Raw genomic sequence first — 23,902 nt, forward strand, 5'->3', positions numbered from 1 at the left:
TGGGGGAAGGAAGGGAGGGAGAGTGGCCATGGCAGGGAGAGCTGAGCCCGGGCTCTTCAGGGTGGTGTTCAGGGAGGGTTTGAGCTTCTGCTTCCTGCAGGGCTTCCCTTCCAAGGTGTGCAGGTGGAGCTTGGCTATCCAAAGCCATCTGGAATTTAGATCAATAGCTCAACCTGGAGCCTGTCCTACACCCTATCCTTCCCTTCTGAACAGAGGGTTTCCTCTGGGAACATCACCTGGGGCTCTCTGTCACCACTCTGTGAGCACTGTGGGTGCCAGCTGACACATCCTGAGCCTCCCTGCTGTCACTCCAGATCCACAGCCCAGGGGATCCCATGGGCAGGGGACTCCAGGGGCTGGAGAGCACAGTGGGAGCTAGGATCACACACACAGGGACCAGAAGCAGCTGGACCCCAGCCAAGGCTAAGTCTGTGTTTGGTGTTTGGGCAGAAAGCTCAGGTTTGGTATCAACATTTCCCAGCTCAGGCCATGTCCCTATCCCCAAAATGTCTTGGTAATGTCTGTGTGCTGGAGAGGGGCAAATCTTCACTCCCAGAGCAGCACAGCCCGGACCATGGAGCAGGGCACAGCTTGGAGATGAAGGCAGCTGGAGCGGCTCAGCAGCAGGACAGGAGGAGCCACTCCATGGGGCCATGCAGCCTCTGTAGGGCTCTGGATACGCCTGGTGTGAGACCCCAGGATGCCCAGGGAGCAGTGCTGGACAGTTGCCATGAGTGCAGGGGGCAGTGGGCAGTGCCTCAGAGCAGGTGGGCTGAGGTCAGCATGGACAGGACCCTCAGGACCAGGGCTCAGGGGAGGGGGAATGGGAGTGGGGTCTCCATTGGAGCTGGATGGAAAGCCCAGCTTGGCTCTGCCAAGCCACTGGGAGCCACAGAGTTAAATAGAGACTGCAAAGTCCATCAAGCCATGGAATAAATTCCCCCTTTTTTTTTTTTTTTTTTTGGTGCTTTCAAAAATTATTTAAAGCTCTGGCTGCTTTTCATTATTAATACATTTTTCCCTGAGTGATGAAGACATGCCTGTCGATTCCTGCCACCCTGCAGTGGTCAGTGACTCCACTCCCACATCACTTTGCTGGCCACACTGCATGTGGGGGACAAGTTCCTCGAGAAGACTGGAGACCAATTCACAGCTGAAAGGGAGAAGCCAGGAGCAGAGAGTCAGCTCTGCTCCTCACAGGGACATACTATCTGCATGTGTTAAAAGTCACTCTCTCTTTTTTAAGGACACATAAACTAAACCAAAAAGGAACTAAGAAACTGAACTAAAAGGTAACAGAAAATAAGAGTTCATTTATACATTCTGTGATTTTAAGTAGGTTTTAATATGGAAAATCAACTTATTGGTTGACAGCTCAACTCATATAAATGTTCATTGATTTTTCTTTTAAGCAAATCCAAAAGGCTTGTCATTTTTCTCTGTATAGCACAGTAAAGATGAGGATCCCTCTGAACTGAGTGGGATGGGGCAAGACCACTGGGGAGATGTTCAGTGAGGATCCCTCAGGGGATCCCTCTGTCTGAGTTGCCATTCCCCCTCCCCCCCCCCCAACAGGGATCCCATACCCACTGAAAGGAAGGAACCAACCCCAGCCCTTCACTGTGGCAGAGCAGACAGAGGAGCTGGCTGGGAGGGTGGCACAGGTGACACAGCTCCCCAGGAGTGGTGCAGCCCAGCAGGAATCATCGTCTGAGCAGCCAACAGCTTCTCAGGTCAGGCTGTGAGTGCTCAGAAACACTCAGCTCTTACAGAGCTACTGACATGCCGTGCTCCAGGGCAGAACCTGCCAGGAAGGCAGCATGGCTGGAGAGGAGGTGTTTGCCATCTGTCACATTAGCACAGCTGTGCCAGCCCTGGGATCTGTCACCTCGGGAACACCAGGCACCCTGCAAACTGGGCTGCTCGGCTGTGGACTGCCTGGGCTCAGCAGGACCTGCTGGGCTTTGACAGCAGGCTTTCCTCCAGCCCCCTGAGCAAATTGGACAGAGCAGGGACCTGCTGGCAGTGCCTCTGTCACGCTGCTGGAGAGGGGATGCTGATAATTGCCCACATGCAGCACCAGAACAGCAGCAGCACTGAGGCACACGAGCACTGAAACTGCAGTGGGAACATGAATCCTGCCCCTCCTGTGCTGGGCCCTGCTCTCTCCAGCCCCTGGTCTGCCCTCCTCCCCTCTCCTCCTCCCCTCCTGCCTCTTCCATCCTCCTTTGCTCCTTTGTCCTTTAACTGTGGTGGCATTTGCTTTCAGAGGGGGACAGGGATGTGCCCCCAGTGAAGAGTGGGCTGCCAGAGGGGTTCCCAGTGGGCTCTCAGCATCTGTCTTCTTCCTCTAGCTGCAGGGAGGTCTGCGAGGGCTCTGCCACACCATCCCTGAGCCATGGTCTAGGAAGCACTGGGACCATGAAGGGCTTAGGAGACAACAGAAGCCGCCATCTCTCTGAAAACCTGGACTCCCCTCAAGACTCTCTCTATGCCCCCCAGGACAGGAACCCTTATCTCCTCAGCCCTACCGACTCCTTCGCCATGGATCCCCGATTCCCAGCCCAAAACACCGTCCATGGCGACTGCCTCCTTCCACTCAACAACCAGATCTCCAATAGCAGCACTTTCCCCCGCATCCATTACAACTCCCACTTTGAGGTCCCGGATGACAACCCTTTTCCGAGCCATGCCCAAGCCACGAAGATCAACCGCCTGCCTGCCAACCTCCTCGACCAGTTTGAGAAGCAGCTGCCCATCCACAGGGATGGCTTCAGCACCCTCCAGTTCCAGCGGAGCGACGCGAAGCACCGCAGTGAGAGCCCGGGGCGCATCCGGCACCTCGTGCACTCTGTGCAGAAGCTCTTTGCCAAGTCCCAGTCTCTGGAGGGCCCCACCAAGGGCAACGTGAACGGGAAGAAGGGGGCAGATGACGCCAAGCAAAACCGGAGGAGCAAGAGCAAGGACCGGGCAAAGACCTCTGAGCCCAAGCGCAGGACCAGGTCCAACATCTCCGGCTGGTGGAGCTCCGATGACAACCTGGACAGCGACACCTGCAGCTACCGCAACCCCATGGGGCTGATGACGCTGGGCCGGCAGCCCGACCACAGCCAGCCAAAGTACTTCATGCACGCCTACAACACCATCAGCGAGCACATGCTGAAATCCTCCAAGAGCAATAATGACCTCAAGGTCACCCCTTGCACCAATATCCCCATCAACAACAACTCCAACTACATCAAGCGGGGCTCCTGGTCCACGCTGACGCTCAGCCATGCCCGGGAGGTGTGCCAGAAGGCCTCCGCCACCATCGACAAAGCCTTGCTCAAATCCAAGTCCTGCCACCAGGACTTGGCCTACCACTACCTGCAGGTGGGTGTCATGGGGGAATATGGGGTGCTCCGTGCAGGGAGAGAACACGAGTTCACGGACGTCCTCTCAGCGGGCACCCGTGTGACCTTATCAAACATCTCCAGATGGTTCAACGGTTCAACTGCCACCTCAGGTCACGCTGCCAGGAGAGGGCTGGGGAGGGCCCTGGGAACAGACCTCTGCTCCTCCGTCACGGGTGCTGATGGGGTCCATCTCCCAGAGCTGCAGAGCAATCCCAGAACCCCCAGGCCCTGTGCTGGACCATGGCAGTGTAGAGGGGACATGCCACCCCATCTCCTCTGCCGGGTATGATCCCATTTCCTGCAGTCCTCCCACATGTCTCCACTGCCTGCCCAGGCCCTGCAGGTGCTGGGGACGCTCCTGGGCTGGTGGGGATGTAGCTACTCCATGTGGCTGTTTCCCATGAGTGCCCACGCAGTCGGGAATGCTGAGGGGCCACAGCTCCCAGGCCCCCCTGAAGACCCCTGTGCCCCCGTCCACAAGCTGGAGGTCAGCAGCACTAACTAACACTCACCCCTTATCTCCACGCATCGCAAGGATGTGCCGGCGTGCCCAGTCAGCCCCTCTCTGCCCAGCTTCCCCGGAGCACTGGTAGGACCAGCAGGCGCGGGGCAGGGCTGGGGCAGCAGAGCAGTGCCAGCCCCGCTTGCATGGCCTGCATGGCTAATGCTGCTTTGAAACCCTGGCTCCTACAGTTCCGGGTCTGTGGCAGATTCCAAAAGTGGCACTGGAGTGGCATGAATCTGGTTGTGCCCTAGAGAGAGGAATGAAGACAAATAAGCCAGGCCTGGATGGAGGGGAGGAGGGGACCGGCCTGTGTATGTAAATCATCTAGCATTTTAATGCAGAGGTGCCAGGAGCTTCTCTGGCTGTGCCCAGTGGGCTTAGAGGCTTTAAAAAGTGATGAATTATTGAAGCACACTCAGTTTCCAATACCTTGCTGGCCAGGGCTGTAAATCAAATTTCTAAGGGACTGAACTGACTGCATCAGGAACACCAGCAGGGAAAATGATCTTGGCCTGGTTTCTTTTTCTTTACTCCTGCTCCTTCCAGTTAAGCATTTGAGGTGAAAGAGCTGCAGCCAAGCTCTCCAAGAGCCTTGTTGCCCTCAGGCTGCAGCACAGAGCCCAGCAGACAGCCCTGACAGCCCCTGGGCTCCGGGGTACAAGGCTGTTCTGCTCCTTCCTCCCCATGTAATGAGCCTCCGTTTCTCGACAGCCTGACACAGGGCTGTGGGCACAGCTGGGTGGCACGGGCCTGGCCAGCAGCTGGGCAGCCCCACAGCTTGGCTGGGAGGACACAGGGCACTGGGACCAGCCCCTCAGTCCCAGGCCGACTGACGCAGGCAGTTCCCAGGTAGGGATCTTGTTTTGAGGAAGAGTTTTTGCCCAACTCCTTCTCGCTCTGATCCTCCTGGGACCACTGGCAAGGCCAGCAACCTGCACCACTGGACTTGGAGCGGACAGGGAGCAGCCAACAGCCACGACTGGCATGGCTGGAGGGGCACTGGGGGACACGGGGTGTGACCAAATCCCCAGTGCCTGGGGCAGTCCCTGTGCTTGGTTCACCAGCAGTTCACCACCAGAACTGAGAGCCCAAGCAGCCAGTTCCAAAAACACGATGCCTGGTGCCCCTACAAGCGGACAGGTCACAGGTGCTTGGGTTCACCTTGTCAGCCCCAAAGATCAAGGCACAGGGCTCAGGCACCTCATGGTAGGATGGGGCTGTTGTATCCCAACCCCTCCTTGGCACAGGAGAGGCAATGGAGAAGTCACCTCTGGAGCTTGTGTGGGGGGAATGTCCTTTTGCATGGTCACATGTCCCCTGTCACACCTGGGGACACTCCCTCCATATACCAGGAGCAACAAGGATCTGCTTTCCCAGTGCCTGGGGGACACAGGGCCCTGCCCTGCTGCTGAGGGAGCTGCTGCCAAGCAGAAATGCCCAGTGGGTGCCAGAGGTGCAGAGACATGAGAGAGGGTGGGAGTGGGATGGGGGCAAACAGGACACCCCAGCCTCCAGGCAGGGTAAGCCCCCAAAACTGTTCACCTCTACTGCCCCATTTGAAGGGTCTGGGTATTTTGTGGATTCATCAGCAACTATTGGGGATCCATGTGATGTTTCCAGGCCCTGGAAGCATCCATACCCAGATGCTGGGTCTGGTGATCACCCAGCTCCAGGTCCAGCCCTGTCCCATTAGGGTAGGCATCTCTTGGGTCAGTCCCTAGGATGACACAGCTCCATCCTTAGAGTACAGTCCCCAGAGAGGGAGGCTGTGCTCCCCAGCCCCTGTCCCCCTGTCCCCATGGGCCCCATATGCAGCAGGAGCTCACTTGGTCTGCAGACAGCACCAAAGGTTCAGGCAGTGTGGGGGCTCTGAGGGACAGTCACCATGATGCATCATCCAGATCAGCCTTCCCAACCTCATCTACAGTCAGACCACACCAGAGCTTCCTTAGCCCCCAGGACCCCTGAAAATAATTCCTAATCCAGACTGGGTGGCCTTTTTAGTGACAGCTACTCCACAATGCTGAGTGCCTCATGGCAGCCCCACAAGCTGCCATGTAGCAGGAATACAACCTTCCCAGAGGGTGAACTGCCAGAGGGACAGCCTGGCTCCAGTTGCTTTTTCGAGGACATGGCTGAGCCCATGGGACAGCACAGGGGACACAATCACTGAGGGAGCAGCGCTGTGCCTGCAGCAGTGCAGCCCGTGCATGGCCTGTGCACCCCTGCAGTGCTCAGCAGGGCGTTACTGTGCTGCATGTCCGTGTGTGTGGGGCTGGGCTGCATGGCAGAGCTGGCATGTGTGTTATGGAAACCCTGTTTGCTCCTCTAGTCTCTTCCCCCTGACCTTCCCTGGGGGAGGGAGCACTTCCCTCCCTGAGTGGAGGGAGCACTGCAGCTCCTGCCAGATCCCAGGATTGGAGCTTTGCCCTTCCCCTATCCTCCTGCTCCAGGGACTGGGCCATGCTCCAAGGGAAGCCTCTCCTGTGGCCCCTTCCCCTTTTCCCTCCAAGCTCGGCTCATGGCAGGAGAGCAGCAGAGCCAGACGGTGCTGCTGATTGGTGGCTGTGCAGCACTTGGTGACAAGGCAGTGCTGTGGCAGTGGTGGACCCCAGCTCCGGGGCTGGACACATGCCTGAATCCCACATCCCTGCACTACAGGGCACCACATGGACCACAACTGAGCACAAGGAAGGACCCACATCCTGCAGCCCCCAAGTCCCCATAAAGTCTCCAGACCTGAGCATCCTCTTACTCCCACTCCTTCCACACCACTCAAAGCATGTTGGGCAGAGCCAAGGCCGCACCTGGGAGAGCAGCAGGAAGGGCAGCAGAGCCCCACCACCTGTGAGGAACTGCTCTGTGCCTGGCCTGGGTTCCCTCATGCCTACTTGGACATGACACAGTCTGTGCTCAGAGCCCCGGTCTCACCTGCCAGGAACTCTGCTGTCTTTGAGGGGTTGCACTGGCCACTGTCAGGTCTGTCCTTGATCACAGAAGCTGCTCTGGGCTCATCACCCCCATCGCAGAGCTTCAGACTGTGGAACAGGCTCTTCACATCCTCCTGCAGAGAAACATCCCAGAGGACTGTGACCAGCACCCAAAGGACCTGTGCTGCTTTTGCAGGACCCCAAGGGCACCTGCTTGTCTTTGCAGGTGTGACACTTATGAAACTCTTTTCCTGCTCTCTGTCCCATGGGAGCCAGAGCTGTCAGAGTCCCGGTGGACTCTTGTGCAGGCAGAGGTGGGACAGGGTCCAAAGTGGGGGCATGGATTCGGAGATGTCCTCCCAAGCACCTTCCTTCCTCTTGACTGCTGAACCAGAGTGCAGAGCACCTCAAGAGCAGCCCTGTGTCCTGCTGCCTTGCCAAGGCACAAAGCACAGGAGAGGCAGGGAAAGGAAGATTAAGGCAGCTTGGTCAGGACCAGGCACTGTTGTGATGCCCCAGGGAGGCTGTTCCTGGGAGAGGGACAAGTCCCAGTGGGGCAGGCAGTGCTGGGGCAGTCAGCAGAGAGAGATACACTGGAGCTGTCTTTGTGCTGCCATGCCCAGAGAACCCAAGGCCAGGAAGTAAATGCAGCCATGGCAGAACTGAGCACTCCCCAGCCTGTGCCCTCGAGCAGTGGCAGCAGAGCAGCTGCAGTATCCTGAGGTCTTAAATCCCCCAGTGTCCTGGGCTGAGCTCAGCACTCCTCACTGCCCCACACCATGCAGCGCTGGCCCTGTACAGGGTCAGTCCCTGTCCTGCAGTCCCCGTCCCTGTCCTGCATGGCACACTTGGCTGCAGCCAGCCCTGACGCACTTCACCAGCCCTTCCACCCTTCTCCAGCCCTGCCAAATTTCTCCAGCCCTGCCACCCTTCACCAGCCCTGTCTGCCCTCTCCAGCCCCATGCTGGCCCAGACTCCACAGGCAGGAGCTGCAGCTCAGCCCAAGGAGAAGGGAAGCAGTAAAATGCAGTCTCCAGACAGACCTGACACCAAGGTGATCTGTATAAAAGTGATTGTCAGGGCCCTTGTATCTTTCAGAAAGGGTCAAAGCCAGGCATCCCAGTGACCTGTGGGATCCTTCCAGTGGCAGGACTCGTTGGAACAGTGAGATCCCTCAAGAGGCTGGAGCAGAGGCAGCACTCACACCCAGTCGGGAAAGGGTTCCCAGCTTTTGCATTTATAAGGAGCTGATGGATGAAACCCACAGCCCCTGAGCTGGACAGTCATGTGAGTAGCCAGCCTGGGAGCTGTAGCCAAGAATAAAGATTGCAGGAGCAGAGTGGAAAGAGGTGGGAGAATCCACACCAGCAGCAAGTGGGTCCAGGAAGGCCTGGCCAGTGTATGTGCCTCACGTGGAAAACTCACTCCCCTTTGGTATCCAGCTGGGATCTCACACACCTGGATCAGCCCTGGCTCTGTTCCACATCCCCAGGAATGTGCATGCTGGGTCATGGGTGCACTCCAGGCCTCTGCCTGTCACCAAAGCAGCCCCCAGGGTGGTTTGGGGTGTGTTCCACAGAGTGGGCACACAGAGCAGGCTGGCAGGACATAGGCTGAGTCCCTGCTCCTTCGGACAGGAGAAAGCCCTCGGCTGTGGTCTGTGGCTTGAGCCTGCACCTGGACACAGCCTGCAGCCTGCAGATCTGAACCTCATCTGAAGGTGCTACAACCCAGCAGCGTCAGACACAACCTCAGATTGTCTCTGGCTCCCACAGAAGCCCTTCTGGGAGCAGGGATGGGAACCACAGGGCTCTGGCTTACCACAACTGCAACCCAGCCCTGTGTCCCCAGAGCACTGTGTGAGCCGTGGCTGCTAAGTCCCATGGTTCCCTGGGCAGCTGGGCAGATCCAGCAGCTCCATACAGCAGAGCCAAGGTGGAATCTCTCATCAGCACAAGCTGTGCTCAGCACAAGACCTGTCACTGATCCCCATGGCATCCTCAGCTGCTGCTGGAGCAGTCTGGGTGGCCCTGGGCGGCACTGGTATGGCATGGACATTGTTGCATCCTCACACCGGGCCTGGCTGCTCCTTGGCCATGTCCTCGAGGGCAGTACAAAGGCCAGCAGCAATCCAAGTGAGCCACAATGCCAAGGCATGCTCCTGGAAACTTGGGTTTCCCCGTCTTTCTTCTGACTTGTCTCACATCACATGTGGCTTGTCCTGGTCAGTTCTGGGCACTTTGGCTCTGCCTCTGGTCTGCCCCACAAACCCTTCACAGGATGGGCAGGGTGGATGGTGGCTACTGTGGCTGCTGAGTGCTTCAGGCCTCCCATGGGACCATCAGCTCACTCCTCTCTACTGAGGGAACAAGAGACTGTGTCTGCCTGAAATTTACTGTGGAGTTGGCATCTTGGTGGGGGTAGAAGTGCTTTTCATGTCCAAGGTGCTGCTCATCTCTGTGCAGAGAGGCCAGCAAAAGGTCTGTGTACCCAACCTGCTCTAGAGGGACTTACGAGAGCCTGACTTGGTTTCAGAAAGTAATTTCAGCCACTCAGAGTCACATTCAGCTCAAAACCTTAAAGACCCCATAAAGGTCTGGGCTCTGAGCCCCAAGCTCCGCTCCACAACAGCAGTTGTATGTTCAGTGACGTGGTCTGTGCAATGAACACCCACGTCCAGCCCTGTCCCAGTGCCCCATAGGCCTAGTGAGACCATCCCCTCCTCCCCCGTTACATCTGGAATTGTGCAGCTTGTCCTGGCTGTGGGAGCATGGCTGGGACAGAGGTGTCCAGCAGCAAGGAATGGCTGTGATGTGCTTAAACAGAGGCCACCAAACCTAGGGCTGCCTGGCATGAACTGGTAAGGGAGGGTTGTGAAGGAATTGTTGCTTAATCCCACCCACTACAGTGGAAGGTCCAACACTCTCCTCAATTCCCCATGATCCTGCTGGTCCCAGCATGATGGGATGTGCCATCCCTCATATCTGTTCACACTGCCCTTCCTCCTGCAGGTGCCTCACGGGGAGTGGAACAACACGCTGTCCCGGGACAAGGACAGCGAGATCCCGTGCCGGCGCATGCGGAGCGGGAGTTACATCAAAGCCATGGGGGATGATGATAGCGAAGATTCAGAAACCAGCCCCAAACCATCCCCGAAAACTGCAGCTCGGAGGCAGAGTTACCTCAAGGCCACCCAACAGTCCCTGAGTGAGCAGAGCACCACACAAAGGTAACGCTGGAGCTCCTGTGGGACCTCTGCACAGGTCCTCAGGGCCACCCCTGGAGCAGCCCTTAGGTCGCAGCTTCCCACAGAGGCCCATGTGGCATCAGAGCTCAGCAGGGCTCCTGCACCACAACGCTAACAGAGAGATGAGGAGACAAGTGGGACAGGAGAAGATGTGGCTCCCCATCCTGGTGATTCCCAATAGCCCTGGTGTTAGGATCTGCTTCAGGTTCCTGTTCCTTCAGCCATGGGGAGGGCATTCCTCTGATGGAGCTGTGGGGATTTCCTATCCAAGCATCTTCTGTTCTGGGAGAATGTCGAGATCCCAACCTCAAGATGCCCCTTGGCCATGGAAGCTGCTCACCCAGCATGGCTGAGAACACGTGCCCTGCTGGGACTGTGCCTGGAGCTGCTCTGCTCCAGAAGTGTCCAGGGACTTTGTGACCAGACAGAAAGTTGGCACATGGGGGTGGATGACATCCTGAGGAGCTGAGAGGTTTGGCACCAGAAGTTGAGGGAGGAAGACCCAAAGTGGTTTGAGCCAGATAGACAAAACCAGGGGAGCAGAGCAGAAGCTTTGCTGGGCAAGAGGCTGGTCCCACAGGACGGGCTCTGTGTGACCTTGGTAGTGATGCCATGCAGTGTCCTCAGCAGCTGCTTCACATCCCAGGACAAGGCACCTGGGGACTGTCAGTGCTGGATGCTGCAGCTGGGGCAGCTGTGAGTGGTACAAAGGGGCATAGAGAAGCAGGAGCCACGGGGAATGAACTGCTGAGGCTCAACACACAGAGGGAAGTGGGGTGCAGGCAGTGTGAGGCACCTCACGGAGCCTTCACATTGAGACCAGGTGCTGCTTTCTGCTGGGAGGTGGTGACAAAATCAGCCATGGGGAGGCCTGGAAATATCTCCTCTGGATCTATCCCTGTTTCAAGCCTTCACATCCACCTCAGGAGAGCAGAGTGGGGTCCTGGAGTCTCTGGTGAAAAATACCCACATAGAGAGGCTGGGACTGCTTCTGCCCTGGCCATTGTCCATCCAGACCATGTCCATCGGGATGTGGCCTGCCCTGAGGGCAGGGCTCAGCCAGAGCCGGGACAATGCTGGGACAGGTCTGTGATGCGCGGTGGGTCGGGACAGCAGGGATGCGACTGCAGAGGGCTCCGGGCAGGGCTCGTCCCCACAGGAGCTCTGCGGGGGCAGAATCCTGCGGGACCCTGTCCGGGACGAGGCTGGAGCCAGAGCCGGGAACAGAGACGGAGCTGGGGATAGAGCCAGGACTAGAGCTGGAACCGGGGATAGAGCCGGGGCTGGAGCTGGGGCTGAAACCAGGGATAGAACCGAAAATGGAGCCGGGATTGGGTCTGGAGCCAGGACAAGAACCGGGGACGGAGCCGGGAATAAAACCAGGGACGAAGCCAGAGCCGGGAATAGAAGCAGGGCTGAAGCCGGAGCCGCGGCCGGAGCCGGGAGCGGAGCGCGGTCGCCACCTGGTGCCCGGCCCTCGCCGCCCACCCGCAGCCCGAGCCCGGCAGCCGGGGCACCCCGGGCAGTGACTGGAACGGGGGCACAAGGACAGCCAGAGCCAGGTTAAGGCACAGAGCCGTCCCTCTGAGAGAGTCTCTGCCCCTCTAAGGGCTGTTGGCCGCTCTGTGACTCGGTTTACCCGTGGGCAGGCGAGGTGAAGGTCGGTGGGGTGGCACAGGGGCACTGGCCACCCCAGGAGGTGGCTCATGGTGTCAGATCAATGACAAAACCCTCAGCATGAGGGAAACCCGGCAGTCAGGAGAGAGACCAGGGCTAGGGGTGTCACATGGCCTTTGGTCCCCATGTGGCCTGGGTGTCTCCTCCATCTCCCCTAGCAGAAGGGACAATTCCCCATTCCCATCCCACCCTGGGACGGACACTTCAGAGTCCCTGTGGGATGCCCACATGCTGCACAGGGCCTGCCGTGCTCTGAGCTCCGCTGTCCCCAGGCAGGTGACAATCAGACCTCTGTACTCACAGCCCTGGCAGATGTGGGGAAAGGGCCTCTGTTGGGATCACAGGCCATTCCAGACAGAGAGGCCTCACAGCTGTCCTGGGCTACTGGGGCTGATGATGTCCCCCACCATGTGCACCCAGCCTGGCTCTGGCTGGTGGTCTGGCTCTCCTCCAGCACTGCCCCAGCACTGCCCCTGCCATGGGGACACCCTCACACCCTCTCTCTTCTGGCAGGAGCCTGGACCGCCTGGACTCTGTAGAGATCCTCCTACCTCCGAAGTTCCCAACCTGGGAGGAAGAATACAACCAGATCTCTGACAGTGTCAACGAGTCCAGCTGCATCAACCAGGTGAGAGGCTGAAGTGCTGACCCACCGTGCTGGTACAGCCAGCAAGGGAGGAGGCCAGCTGAGGGGAGAGGGAGCATCTACTTCCTTCTTCAAAACAAGGCACTGGCTGTGCTCCAGGAACTGCACAGGCTGTTCCTTGGCAGCTTTACCAAAGGGTCATGGCCAGCTCTTTAATCAGGATTCCTATAAGATGTCCTTTCTGCATCTTTTCTGCTGTCCTTTTTGCCTCCCTTCACACTGCTAGAACAGCCAAAATCCCTCTGCCACAGGTATGGTACGCCAGAGGGTGCCCCACAGTGCTGAGGGAAACTCAGGGTTGCTCTGGGTGCAGGGTCTCACTGTACCACCCCTCAAAACCATCTGCAAGGCTGTTCAACTTTGCTGCAAGCCCCTCATGCCCACTGGGTGGCTTCAGAGCCAGGGCCAACCTGGGGACCCACAGGGGTCACCAGGGACAGTCACCCTGCTCAGCTCAGGACCTCACCCCTCATGCAGCAGACTGGACCCAGGAACAAGGTGCCTGTAGTTGGGGAGGCTACCCTGCCAGTCCACTGGGGATGTCTCTTTCAGGTATTCCTGGGCCCCATCGCAAAGGATGCCCGTGAGATGCTGGCATAGGGTGGCAAACCCCTTGCCACATGGTGGGCTCAAGCCCCATCTGCAACATTTGGGACACAGTTGATGCAGAATGGTTCTAACTTCCCACACTGCAGTTGTGGGATTTCTCTGGAGCTCCTTGGAGCCTATTGCTTTGGAGCTGCCTCCCAGGCCAGGAGATAACCAGTGCCAGGATGAACCTTTGCAGAGATCCCGTGTGCTCATCTCAGCCCTTCCACTGCAGTGCAGCTATGGCTCAACAGCTTTGCCCAGCGACCCCTGCCACCCTGAGCCTCTGTCCCATCTGTTCCCATCTGTGTGTCTGTGTGGGGACATGAACCCACACAGCTGCTCTGCGTGTGCTTGGAGGGGGGTGCAGAGCAGTGGGGTGGGCATCAGGAGCCCTGGGGTGAAGGGGGGAAAAGGGTATGTCCTGCCTGTGTCCCCATCCAGGTGTGGGGTCTCTGAGCCCCTTGGCTAGAGTGTCCTGCTGTCCCAGAGCAGTTAGAGCCCTCGGAGGGGAGCTCAGGGGAGCAGGGGCATTGCTGGGCATTCCTGTTCCCTGTGATCAGTACTGTCTCTTGTGCAGCAGCAGCAGCAGCAATGTGACTGGGTGTCTCAGTGCACAGTGGGGTCAGGACCACCATGTCCTTGTCCTTTGCATGTCAGTCTGTGCTGAAGCCTCTGCAGGAGACTGTGGGGCTGTGCTCTATCCATGTCTAGAGTTGCTTCCAGGAGCTGAGTGCAGCACCTCCATGGAGACATCAGGAGGGTCTTGGAGATGAAGGGTCTGAGCAGCCCATGATGGGCCAGGAACTGCACAGGCAGCCAGCCCAGAGGCAGACTAGTGGCACTGGGCTTGCTGGTGGCACACTGACTGCCACAGCACCCACTCACACAGGAGGCTGCTGCCATGATGTGCATTCTGCCACTGTCCCCTGAAAACCAGAGAGGTCAGCTGCAGCTGGCCAGGATTGAGAGGCCTCCCACAAACTGCACATCTGCTGGTGCAAGCTGGAGCTGGTTCATCCACCAGTGCATGCTGGTCTCATCCATCCCAATGCCAGAGGCAGTTTCTGCCCTGCCCTCACTTTTGTGTGACCTCCAATGTCTTCCTTGTGTGTCCCAGTGTCTTCCCACATGGAAACACCCCCAACTCCAATGGACAAGTCCCCTCTGCTTGGTTTTGTCCCCACCCAGCTGCACCGTGCAACCCTCTGGCAGTCTGGGGATCACCAGGTGTGTGTGTCAGCACCCCCTGTCACACCAAGGGGGACAGAGCTGGTGACCCCAACACTGCCGAGCCCCACCTGGGCAAGAGGGCCAGGCCCATTCCCAGAGCCAAGCCTCTTCCCTCAGGTACACTTTGAACCTGGATTCTTCCCGAGAGGAATCATCCTGGGCAGGTGGTGACAGGCAGATCCCCAAGGGTGGGGTGGGGGGAGGAGGAGGAGGAGGAGAAGGAGAAGGAGAAGGAGAAGGAGAAGGAGAAGGAGAAGGAGAAGGAGAAGGAGAAGGAGAAGGAGAAGGAGAAGGAGAAGGAGAAGGAGAAGGAGAAGGAGAAGGAGAAGGAGAAGGAGAAGGAGAAGGAGAAGGAGAAGGAGAAGGAGAGACAGCAGCAAGGTGCCCAGCCCTGAAGGGACAGCTCCTGAGGGACAGCTCCCCCCACACGGAGCAATCAGACTGCCCACGCCACTGGCTCTGTGGGCTGGTCAGTGCTGGCCAGTGCTGGGGGCTACCCAGAGGTGTTCAGAGGGAGCCACAGTCACCTTCTCCTGCTGCCCCTGTGTGATGAGGGGGGTCCCAGCACAGTGTGTTCCCAGTGTCTGCTGTGGGTATACGTGGATATGGTGCACAGAGCAGGCTGAATGCTCAGCAGCTTCTCCTGTGGTTGAGGCGTCCTGTGGAGCTTTGCCATGTCTGTGCCTCTGTCTGAGGGGCCTGTGTGGCCTCGCTTGGCATCCTATGAGCTCTGCAGTTTGTACTGAAGCATCAGCAGTAGTGGCCCCAGGGAACGGGCCCCCCTGCTCGCCTTGTCCTCAGTCCCTGTGCAGTGACTGTCTGTGTGAGGGGCTCCCCTGTTCTTGGCCTTTAACTTTCTCCAACTCTTTCTTCCAGATCTTTGGACCCCCCTCACTTATCCCTCAGATATTTACCCATGGAGAGCAGGTATTGTCCCACTGGTGTTTCTCTCATCCTTCCTCACAGAGCTTTCTGGGGCCAGCCTGGACACCCACAGCAGGGTGTGAGGCAGGCTCTGGGGTCAGCCCATGGCCAGGCCAGCAGCAGGAGGGGAAGGAAAAGAGGAGGAGAAGGAGACAGCACTCCTGACCTGGGCACTGCAAGGCAGCTGGAGAGCTTGAGTCCTGGGCCCAGCAGGAGCTTAGGGTCAGTTTTAGGGGGAAAGCAGATGAACTTATTGAGCCAAACCTCATGGAGCTCAGATACCAATGCTGGGCAGAAACAATGTCCTTGTTTGCCAGGAGAAAGAAAGGGCCAGGAGAGATGGATGTGGGCAACAGTCTGAGCATCTCTCACCTATATTTCAGTCTGCTCCGGGCTGGGTCTAGTTGGACCTGGCTGAGCCTCTCCCAATACCAAGTTTGCCCAGCAGCTGCCAGGACAGAGCAAGGCAGGGCTGCAGGCAGGAGGGAGGAAGGTGGGGCAGTGGGAGAGCTGCCCCTGCCCTGCTCACCCCTGGCCACAGCTGAGCCCTCTCCTGGCCCTCACCAGGGATGAGGCCGGGATGGATTCTGAGACCCACCCTAGGCAAGTGTGGGGGCTGTCCCCACCCCACACTTCTCCCCTGCTGTCTCCCCGTGTTGCTCCACGAGGAGCAAGCCTTCTCTGGCGGGGTCTCACTTTGAGGCTGGGGTGTCACAGCTGTGCTGGCACAGGGGCCCTGGCAGAGGCTGGACTGGCATTTTGGCCACACATGATCTCACCGGCAGGCAGGACTGGGGTTGTTTCACAGACACTGCACTGCACTGGTTTCACAGGCACTTGTGCACTCCACAAGCAAGGGACACTCTCGCCTCCAAGGAGGGCCTCCTCTTCCCTCTCTCAGCAGAGAGCCCCAGGCACCCTGCACCCCAGCAGCACTGACCACTGACCCCCTGCCGTGAGCAGGACCACGCAGGAGTGGCCGGAGGAGCAGGAGGGAAGGGAAGAAGGGTGATCGCAGGCAGGGGCTGACTGGGGCTGCCGCTGTCCCCGTGCAGGCACCAGAGCCGGAGCTGGGGGAGCAGTACGAGCCCGTCTGCGACTCCACCTACAGCGAGGCCGAGTCGGCGGCCGCAGAGGTGCTGGACCTGCCTCTGCCCAGCTACTTCCGATCCCGGAGCCACAGCTACCTCCGCGCCATCCAGGCAGGCTGCTCCCAGGAGGACGACACGGGCTCCGTCCGCTCCATCTCCCCGCCGCCCACGGGCAGTCTCAGCGGCAGCAGGACCCTGCCCACCAACAGCAGTGAGTGCAGCAGCGTGGGGGAACGGGGCAGCGGGGCCGGGGGACAGGGGACACTGCTGTCACTGTCTGGGTGCTGTCGAGCACACTAAGCGCTGGGCTCGGGTACCTGCATCCCCAGCCGTGGTTGTCCTTGACTTTTGGGGGCTTGCTCTGTGCCCAAGAGGATGGGCAGCAGCTGGATGTGGGCCCTGGAGTGGCAGATGGGCTCTGAGTGCTGTGTCAAAGGAGCTGTGACCAGCAGGTCATGGGAGGAAATTCCCCCTCTACTCTGCTCTCCTGAGACCCCTTCCTGCAGACATGCTCCAAGGGCTGGAGCCCCTCTGCTCTGGAGACAGGCTGAGAGAGTAGCTAATGTTCAACCTGGAGAGGAGAAGGCTCCAGGAAGATCTTAGAGCTAAGTGAGGCCCTGGCACAGGCTGCCCAGAGCAGCGGTGGCTGCCCCAACCCTGTAAGTGTCCAAGACCAAGTTGGACAGGGCTTGGATCAACCTGGTCTAGTGGAGAGTGTTCCTGCCCAGGGCAGGGGTGGGACTGGATGAGCTTTACGGTCCTTTCAACCCAAACCATTCTGTGACTCTGTGATGACCCAAAATCACTGACTGTGGGGTACAAACAGGTCTTGCACTGAGCTCCAAGGCACTAACAAGCCTTCCCAAGACCCAGAGCCCATCATCCCAGTGCTGACCCATGGCAGCATTTCCATGATGCTCCAAGTCCCTTGATCTGCATCACTTTGCATCATTTTCTCCAAGGCAGCCTGTGCCTTCCCCAGCTCTGGCCAGCCCTAGTGCTCTGGATGGGGCTCAGGTGTAGCACAAGGTGTGAGGAGCTGAGAGGTCCCATCCTGGGGGTAATTTTGGGAACTGGTTAGCAAAGGTAATACCTTGGTGTTCCCGAACATGGTGGTGCATGTAAATGGTGCAAGGCAGATGCCAGAGCACACAGGAGGAATCCCGAACTTCCCCAGGGTTGTCTGCGGAGGCAGCATGTCCCATCCCCATGGGGATGCCGGGGTCAGGACCAGCAGGACAGTGCCTCTCAGCATCACCTCTGGCACCAACGGGGGGTTCAGAGCAGCCTCAGCTCATCTGCTGTGGGCAAAGCTGCCAGAGCACTGGGGTGGGCTGTCAGTGGGAGACAGGCACATCCCAGCTCTGGGCAGAGTGGGCAGTGGGGAGGAGGCACCTTCCTGCCTGGCCCCAGGCCTTCCTCCTGAGAGATGTGGGCAAAGCTGAGCATCTCCCTTCAGTGCTCTGAGCTGCAGAGGTGTCCCAGTCAAGGTCCACAGGATGAGGCAGGAACTGGAAGAGATTCCCTGGGATGGATGGGCTGTTTGCCCAGCCCTGTCCCTCCTTCCTGCCACCCTCTCCATTCTGCTTCTCTCCCTCACTCCTCCTACCTGGCTGCCCCTCTCCCACAGCCCTCTCCTTGCTGGCTCACTGCTGAGCTCGGTGCTGCCACAGTTCCAGGCTGACACCGAGCAGCAGCAGTAGGCACAGCACAGAGGGGGCTTCCAAAATGTCTGGGTGCCACCTCTCTCTGACATGAGCCAGCATGTCCCAGTGCATCCCCCAGCCCTTCACGTTGGCTGCTGGGGCTTGGGGAGGAAAAGGATTTTGGTGGAGAGTTGGAGAGCAGAGAGGAGCAACTGTGGTTGTGCATGCACAGGATGTGGGAGGCAGGAGACACATCTGGACAGCACTCACACCTCTAATCAGCCATCTGGGCTCTGTTCCCCTGCAAATCATGGAATTACTTTGGTCAGAAAAGCCTTCTAGGATCATTGAGTCCAATTGTCAACACAGCACTGCCAAGGCCACCACTAACCCATGTCCTCAAGTGCCACAACCACATGTTTTTTGAACACTTCTCAGGGATGGTGACTCCACCACCGTCCTGCACAGCCTGTGCAAGTGCCTGAGCACCCTTTCCATGAAGAGTTTTCCCTAATATCCAATCTAAACCCCCCCTCCCCCTCCCAGTGCAACTTGAGGCCATTTCCTCTCATCCTGCCACTTACTACCTGGGAGAAGAGCCCAATCCCCACTTGGCTGTGTCCTCCTGTCAGGGAGCTGTAAGAATGAGATGGCCCCTGAGCCTCCTTTTCTCCAGGCTGAACACCTCAGCTCTCACATCTGCTCCTGCTGCTCCAGCCCCTTCCCCAGCTCCATTTCCTTCCCTTGCCATGCTCCAGCCCCTCAAGGTCTTTCTTGTCATGAGGGGCCAAGAAATGGACACAACACTTGAAGTGCCTCAGCAGTGCCCAGCACAAGGGACAGTCACTGACCTGGTCCTGCAGCTACACCATGGCTGGTTCAGGCCAGGTGTCATTGGCCTCTTGCCCACCTGGGCACACCTGACTCATGTTCAGCTGCTGTCAGCCAGCACCCCTGGGGCCTTTTCTGTGCAGCCCTGAGGCTGTAAATGGCTGGTGGTGTAGGAGAGGAGCCTCCGGAGCAGCAGGTGGCAGCTTGGTGGCATCAGCCCGGACACACAGGGAGAAGTGACAGGGTGCACTGTCACCTGCAGGTGTAATGGTCGCTCATGGCCTCTGCTCCATGAAGGGCTCTGGGATGACACTATTAAGAACCCTCACCCAGACACATCCCAGGGATGCCTTTCTTCATCTAGCATCCATGCACCAGCCCAGAGGAATGGGGACCACCATGCTTCTGTCTGTGTAGGGACACATCCTGAGTAGGCACCAGCAACAGTAGTTCTGGGGCCAGCACAGGCTTCTTGTTCCTTGATGGCCATGTGGGGGTTGGATGCTAAAGCAGGGGGATTCAGAGACTGTCAGAGGGCAGGAGGGGGGCAGCGAGCTCCATGCAGGGTGTGTGGGGAGCACGGGGGAGAGCCCTGACAGCTGTCACACCCCTGCCCCGCCAGTTCCTCCCACTAATGCCTGTGTCACCGGCACATTACAAGGCAATTAGCTCCCATTTGACAGCCAGCGAGACAGATGATGAGCTGCCCTTGATCAGCCTTAAACAAAGCTTTGTGTCTTGCATGGCGGAGACTCAAAAGCCCCAGTGGAACCTATTCCTCTAATTGCCAGGCATGAGGTGACAGCCTGCGCTGGCTCCCGAGCATCACAAAGGGCTCCCCAGTCCCAGCTCCTGCTTATTAGAGGCAGCTCTGGGAATTGCTTGTTTAATGGACTGCTTGCACTGCAGAGTGGAATATTTGATGTCCAGGGGAAAATAGGAAAACAGAGGTGAGCAAGCAAATACAGCAGGGAAAGCTCACACCAAGCCAGTTCTACTCGAGCTCTTCCCAGTCCTCCTTGTGCCATCTGGTAACACCACCCCTGCTCAGAGCATCTTGCCCTGGGATTCAGCAGCCTGCTCCCACAAAGCTCAGGTGTCCAGCTCCTTATCCTGTGTCCAGATGTCTTGCAGGGAGGCCAGGCCTGCACATACCTTGTGCCCATGGATAGACCAGAACTCTGCCAAGGCTGGGCAGGAGAGCACTACCTGGGAGAAATACGCCCAAAAGTTGGGACTGAACAGCTGCCCTCTGTCTCCCACCTGCTTCCTGTCTTCTTTGTATGGCTTTTGTTTCCCTGTTTATGACTAAATTAGAGGGCTGGCTTCCAGGCCCATGGCTTTGCTGGGGACCCTGCCCTGCCCCAGGAGAAGGAATGTGCCAGCCCTGTCCCCTGGCACTGATGCTCTTGCAGGGGCAGCAGGGCTGTGCTTAGGAGGAAGGACAAAGTGCCTGCACCCCTCATTGTGCTGGCTCACTCCCCAGGGGCTGGCTCACTGTGGGACGAGTTTCCACGGCTTCTGAGAAAGTCATGTGGCTTCAGGGAAAGTCATGTATCTTCCTCCTCCTTCTCCTCCTCTGTGTGCCATGATCCCGGTCTCTGTGTAGGCAGGCAATTTCTGGTGCACGCCTCTTGGCTGTCAGGGCCTTCTCTCCCTGTGGGGTTCCTTCTCTCTGTGGGGAAGGAGCAGCAATGGGAAGGCATAGGGTGCTCGCATCAGGCCAGGAGCCATCGCTCAGCCAGGGGTGAAGCACCACTGCAGCCCCTCACTAATCCCATCCGCCTGAGCTGACCCCATACAGCCTTTGGGAGGGACTGTTACCATTCCCTTCAGATTTTCTCCTTCTTTTTGACCTAGATTTTACGTTCCAGAAATAGCTTTCTCTGACATACAGGCAGGAAAGGAATTAGAGGGAGAGCGTGTGTGTGTATATGTGTGTGCCAGGGAAAGATTTCTGTTGCGTGTTCCGTCAGTGTTTGCAAAGGAAAAAAGGGCACATACACACATTCTGTGATGTATTCATGTGTCTGGGGGACAAAAAGAAATTCATGACAGCTGTTTCTGTCCACATTTGCCAGTTGATTTTTCACCTCTGATCTTTCCCTTGTTATTATGGAAACTCCACCACTGCCCTGTGCCCAGCCAGTGTTCTCTTTTCCCCAGGAAGCCATGCCATGGCCACAGCCCTGCTCTCGGCTCCACCCCCAAACTCAAACCATCTTTGTCTTTATGTGCCTGGTGTTCCTTGCTGCCAGATTTCAGCGCTCCCATGGGCAGCACCCAGGCTGTGAGCTCGTTCCCTGCTGCAGGCACGTGTCTGGCACAGAAAACCAGCTGCAATGGGTTTGAGCCCACAGAAATGCCCAGGTCCCCGGGAAGGGAGGAGCTGCAGCCACACTGTGTGATGCTGTGCTGGCACAAACAGACACAGGGGAGGTGAGCATGGCTCCGAGGTCCTGGCCAAGCCTGCCTTCTCCGGGCAGGGACTATCTACAAAGGAGTAGAAACAAAGGCAGCTGCCAGCATTTCCCTTTGCTGATATGGTCAGAAAGACAAGTCCTTCTTGTTGCTTGCTTTTATCAGCTTTGATAGCAGGAAAGGGAGTTGGTGATGTCCTCATGGGAGAGGAGAAGCCAAAACACCAAGGGGTGCCTTAGCTCACTCAGAGCCTCTGGGAGGGCAGCACCAGGAGTCCGTGCTTGGCAGGAATGCAATGTGCCAGCTACACAGACGCCTGAGGTCTCTCCTCAGGCCAAGGAGCCTGGTGGCATCCCCACATGCTGGCCATCCTTGTGACCCAGATGAGCACAGAGCTGCCCTGACACCAGACAGTTGCAGGTGTGTCCCCTCTGTCAGTGATGCTCAGCCCCTCTGCGGCTCCCCGTGGCCACAGGGCTGGTGCCATCGCTGGGGCAGCCCCGAAGCAACCAACGACTGCCTTAGCTGAGACAGACAAACATGTGCCAGGAGAGCAGGGCTGGGTGGGGTTCAGTGAGGCTCTGCAAACAGCCTGGAGCATTTTCAGGATGTCGGACAGTTCAGGCAGATGAGATGAGGATTTCTTGATGTGTGTCTTGGTTTGGGTTGCTTTTCTTCTCCTTCATGCTTTCCCATTATCTTTTCTGTCTACTGAGCCACGACCTGCGTATTTCTGAGGGTTCAGGAAGAGATTGGCAGTTCAGAGCTGCCTGGGAGATCCTGAATTGAGAACAAGTTTCCTTTTTTCCTTGGTAGGCAGTGGAGTGGGGGGGCCCTAGGCTGAAGGTCCCAAGGCTCAGGGCTGACTGTGACCAAATCCTCCTTCAGCCCTGCTGTGCTGCTGCTTCCAAGAGCAGAAGCAGCAAACCCGCAGCGATTCAGTCACTGAATGCCGAGGGCGGCGGCTCAGTCCTGCCTGCGGAGCCGGCAGCGCTCGAGCTCAGCGCGCTGTTTCCCACGGTGCTTTGATCGCTCCTTGCTGCAGACCCTTCTCCGAGTGCTGGGAGCCCAGCGAGCCATCAATAAATCACAGCATCTAGGAGTGATGGTAGCAGCGAGGGGCCGCAGACGTTCTGCTGGCATGGGCCACGCGGCAACACCGCTGCTCGCACAGCCAGGGCCGAACACCAGTGCCCACGCCACGCTGGGCTGGCAGGCGCTTGCTGCTCGCCACATAGAGTGATTCTGGCCTCGCAGAGCCGGCCCCAGCCCCGGTCCAGGGGAGCCTTGTGCTCAGCTCCGTGTGTCGGCGCAGGATCTGAGGGATAGAGCTGGATGGTCCTGCAGCAACCAGCGTGGCTATGCCCAGGGTGCAGACGCGGGTGGCTCTGCCCAGCAGGTTCATCCCGCAGCCCGCACGCAGTACCAGCCCTGCTCCCCTCCGCACCTCTATCCTCCATCAGCCCTGCTCTGGCAGCCCCAGGGGAAGCACAAAGCATAGCCCCAACACACCGCCCGCACCCGCTGAGGCTCCGCTCCCTCTCCCCGCTCCCAGCGGGGCAGAACTCCACCAGCAAATCCGGGACCAGGGAAACCTCCTCGTCCCACTTGTTCCTTTTCCCATGTATTTCCCTCTGCACCGGTGGGTTCCTTTCGGCGATGCTGCAGGAGGTGCGTGGTGGCAGCGCTGCACCCCTGCACAGGCCGCCCACGGGGGCTCCACCGCGCCCCGGGGTGGAACGGGGAGAACGGGAGGGCTCTTTCAGCAAAATCCACGTTTGTGCGTGGGTGGCACCGCGGCCGCGCTGGGGAAGATATCACCGCGGCTACCGCGATAAGGAGACAAAGCTCCCGCGTGGGGTGGAAGAGGTGCCCGCTTTGTTCAGCAGCGCTCGGCTCCCCCCGCGGCAGCGGCGGTGAGGGAGCGGCTGCTGCCGCCCGCGTCTCCTCTCGGCAGTGCCGGGGGCCCGGCGGGGCGGAGGGCCCCGCGCGGCCGTGGGAGCCCGGCGGGGCGGGGCTCGGGGCGGTGCCGCGCCCGGGCTCGGGGCGGTCCCGGGGCGGTCCGGCCGTTTAATGCGCGGCCCCGCCCGGACGCGCGGCCGGAGCGGCGGGCGGGCGCGGTGAGTGCGGCGGCGGATCCGCGCGTCTCCTCCCTTCTCGCAGCGGCGGCCGCACGAGCAGCCGTGAGCGGCCCCGCCGGCGGCTCGTCCTCCTCTTCCTCCCCTCCGCGGGACCCAGGCCGGGCCGAGCGCCCTCGCCCCGCGTTCCCCCGTCTCTCCGGTCCCCTCCGCCCCTCTTTGTGTCTCCCATGGCTTTGTGTCTGGAGCTCCTCAGGCAATGTGAGTGACCGCGCGAGAGGGGGGCCGAGCCGGGCCCTGCATGGCTGCGGGCGGGGTGCCGCCCCCTCCTTCCTTCCCTCCCTCGCTGCTGCCGCTGCTCCGCCGCTTGCCGGGCCCGCCGCCCCTTCCGCTTCCCACGCGCGTCCCGGGCCTCCGTGGGAGAGCCGAGGCCGCTCGGCTCCGGGCCGGTCCGGGTTGGGCTGTGGGGGCCACTCCATCCTCATCCTCCCCCGCATGCCGCCTGCGCCGCGGAGAGCCGGGCCCGGGCGGGGTGGGCGCTGTCCCGGTGCCGCCCCGCTGTAGCCGTCCCCCGGTGCCGTGCAGGGTCAGGCCCGTGCCCGGCACGGTGCTTCAGGCCCTTGAGGAGTCCCTGGGTGCCGCAGGGAAGGAAGCGGCGCTTCAATAAATGCGTTCCCCGCCGGGGGACAT

General features: G+C 59.0%; 1 protein-coding gene across 5 annotated transcripts in view; it reads left to right on the forward strand.

The window, feature by feature from the left end:
- The first annotated feature begins 2,421 nt into the window (after positions 1-2,421).
- DLGAP4 (DLG associated protein 4) overlaps positions 2,422-23,902 on the forward strand; it is a 59,177-nt gene continuing 37,696 nt past the window's right edge. The window contains exons 1-6 of one of the 5 annotated variants that reach the window (XM_062504737.1): positions 2,422-3,372; positions 3,931-3,984; positions 9,842-10,059; positions 12,268-12,382; positions 15,098-15,148; positions 16,201-16,447. In XM_062504737.1, the coding sequence (XP_062360721.1) occupies positions 2,422-3,372; positions 3,931-3,984; positions 9,842-10,059; positions 12,268-12,382; positions 15,098-15,148; positions 16,201-16,447 (1,636 nt within the window). Of the gene's footprint in view, positions 3,373-3,930; positions 3,985-4,611; positions 4,750-9,841; positions 10,060-12,267; positions 12,390-15,097; positions 15,149-16,200; positions 16,448-23,902 lie in introns of all 5 variants that reach the window. The other 4 variants (XM_062504735.1, XM_062504736.1, XM_062504738.1 and 1 more) reach the window with 4 other exon arrangements.

The sequence above is a fragment of the Cinclus cinclus genome, chromosome 18 (assembly GCF_963662255.1).
Source record: "Cinclus cinclus chromosome 18, bCinCin1.1, whole genome shotgun sequence".
Lineage (NCBI taxonomy): Eukaryota > Metazoa > Chordata > Aves > Passeriformes > Cinclidae > Cinclus > Cinclus cinclus.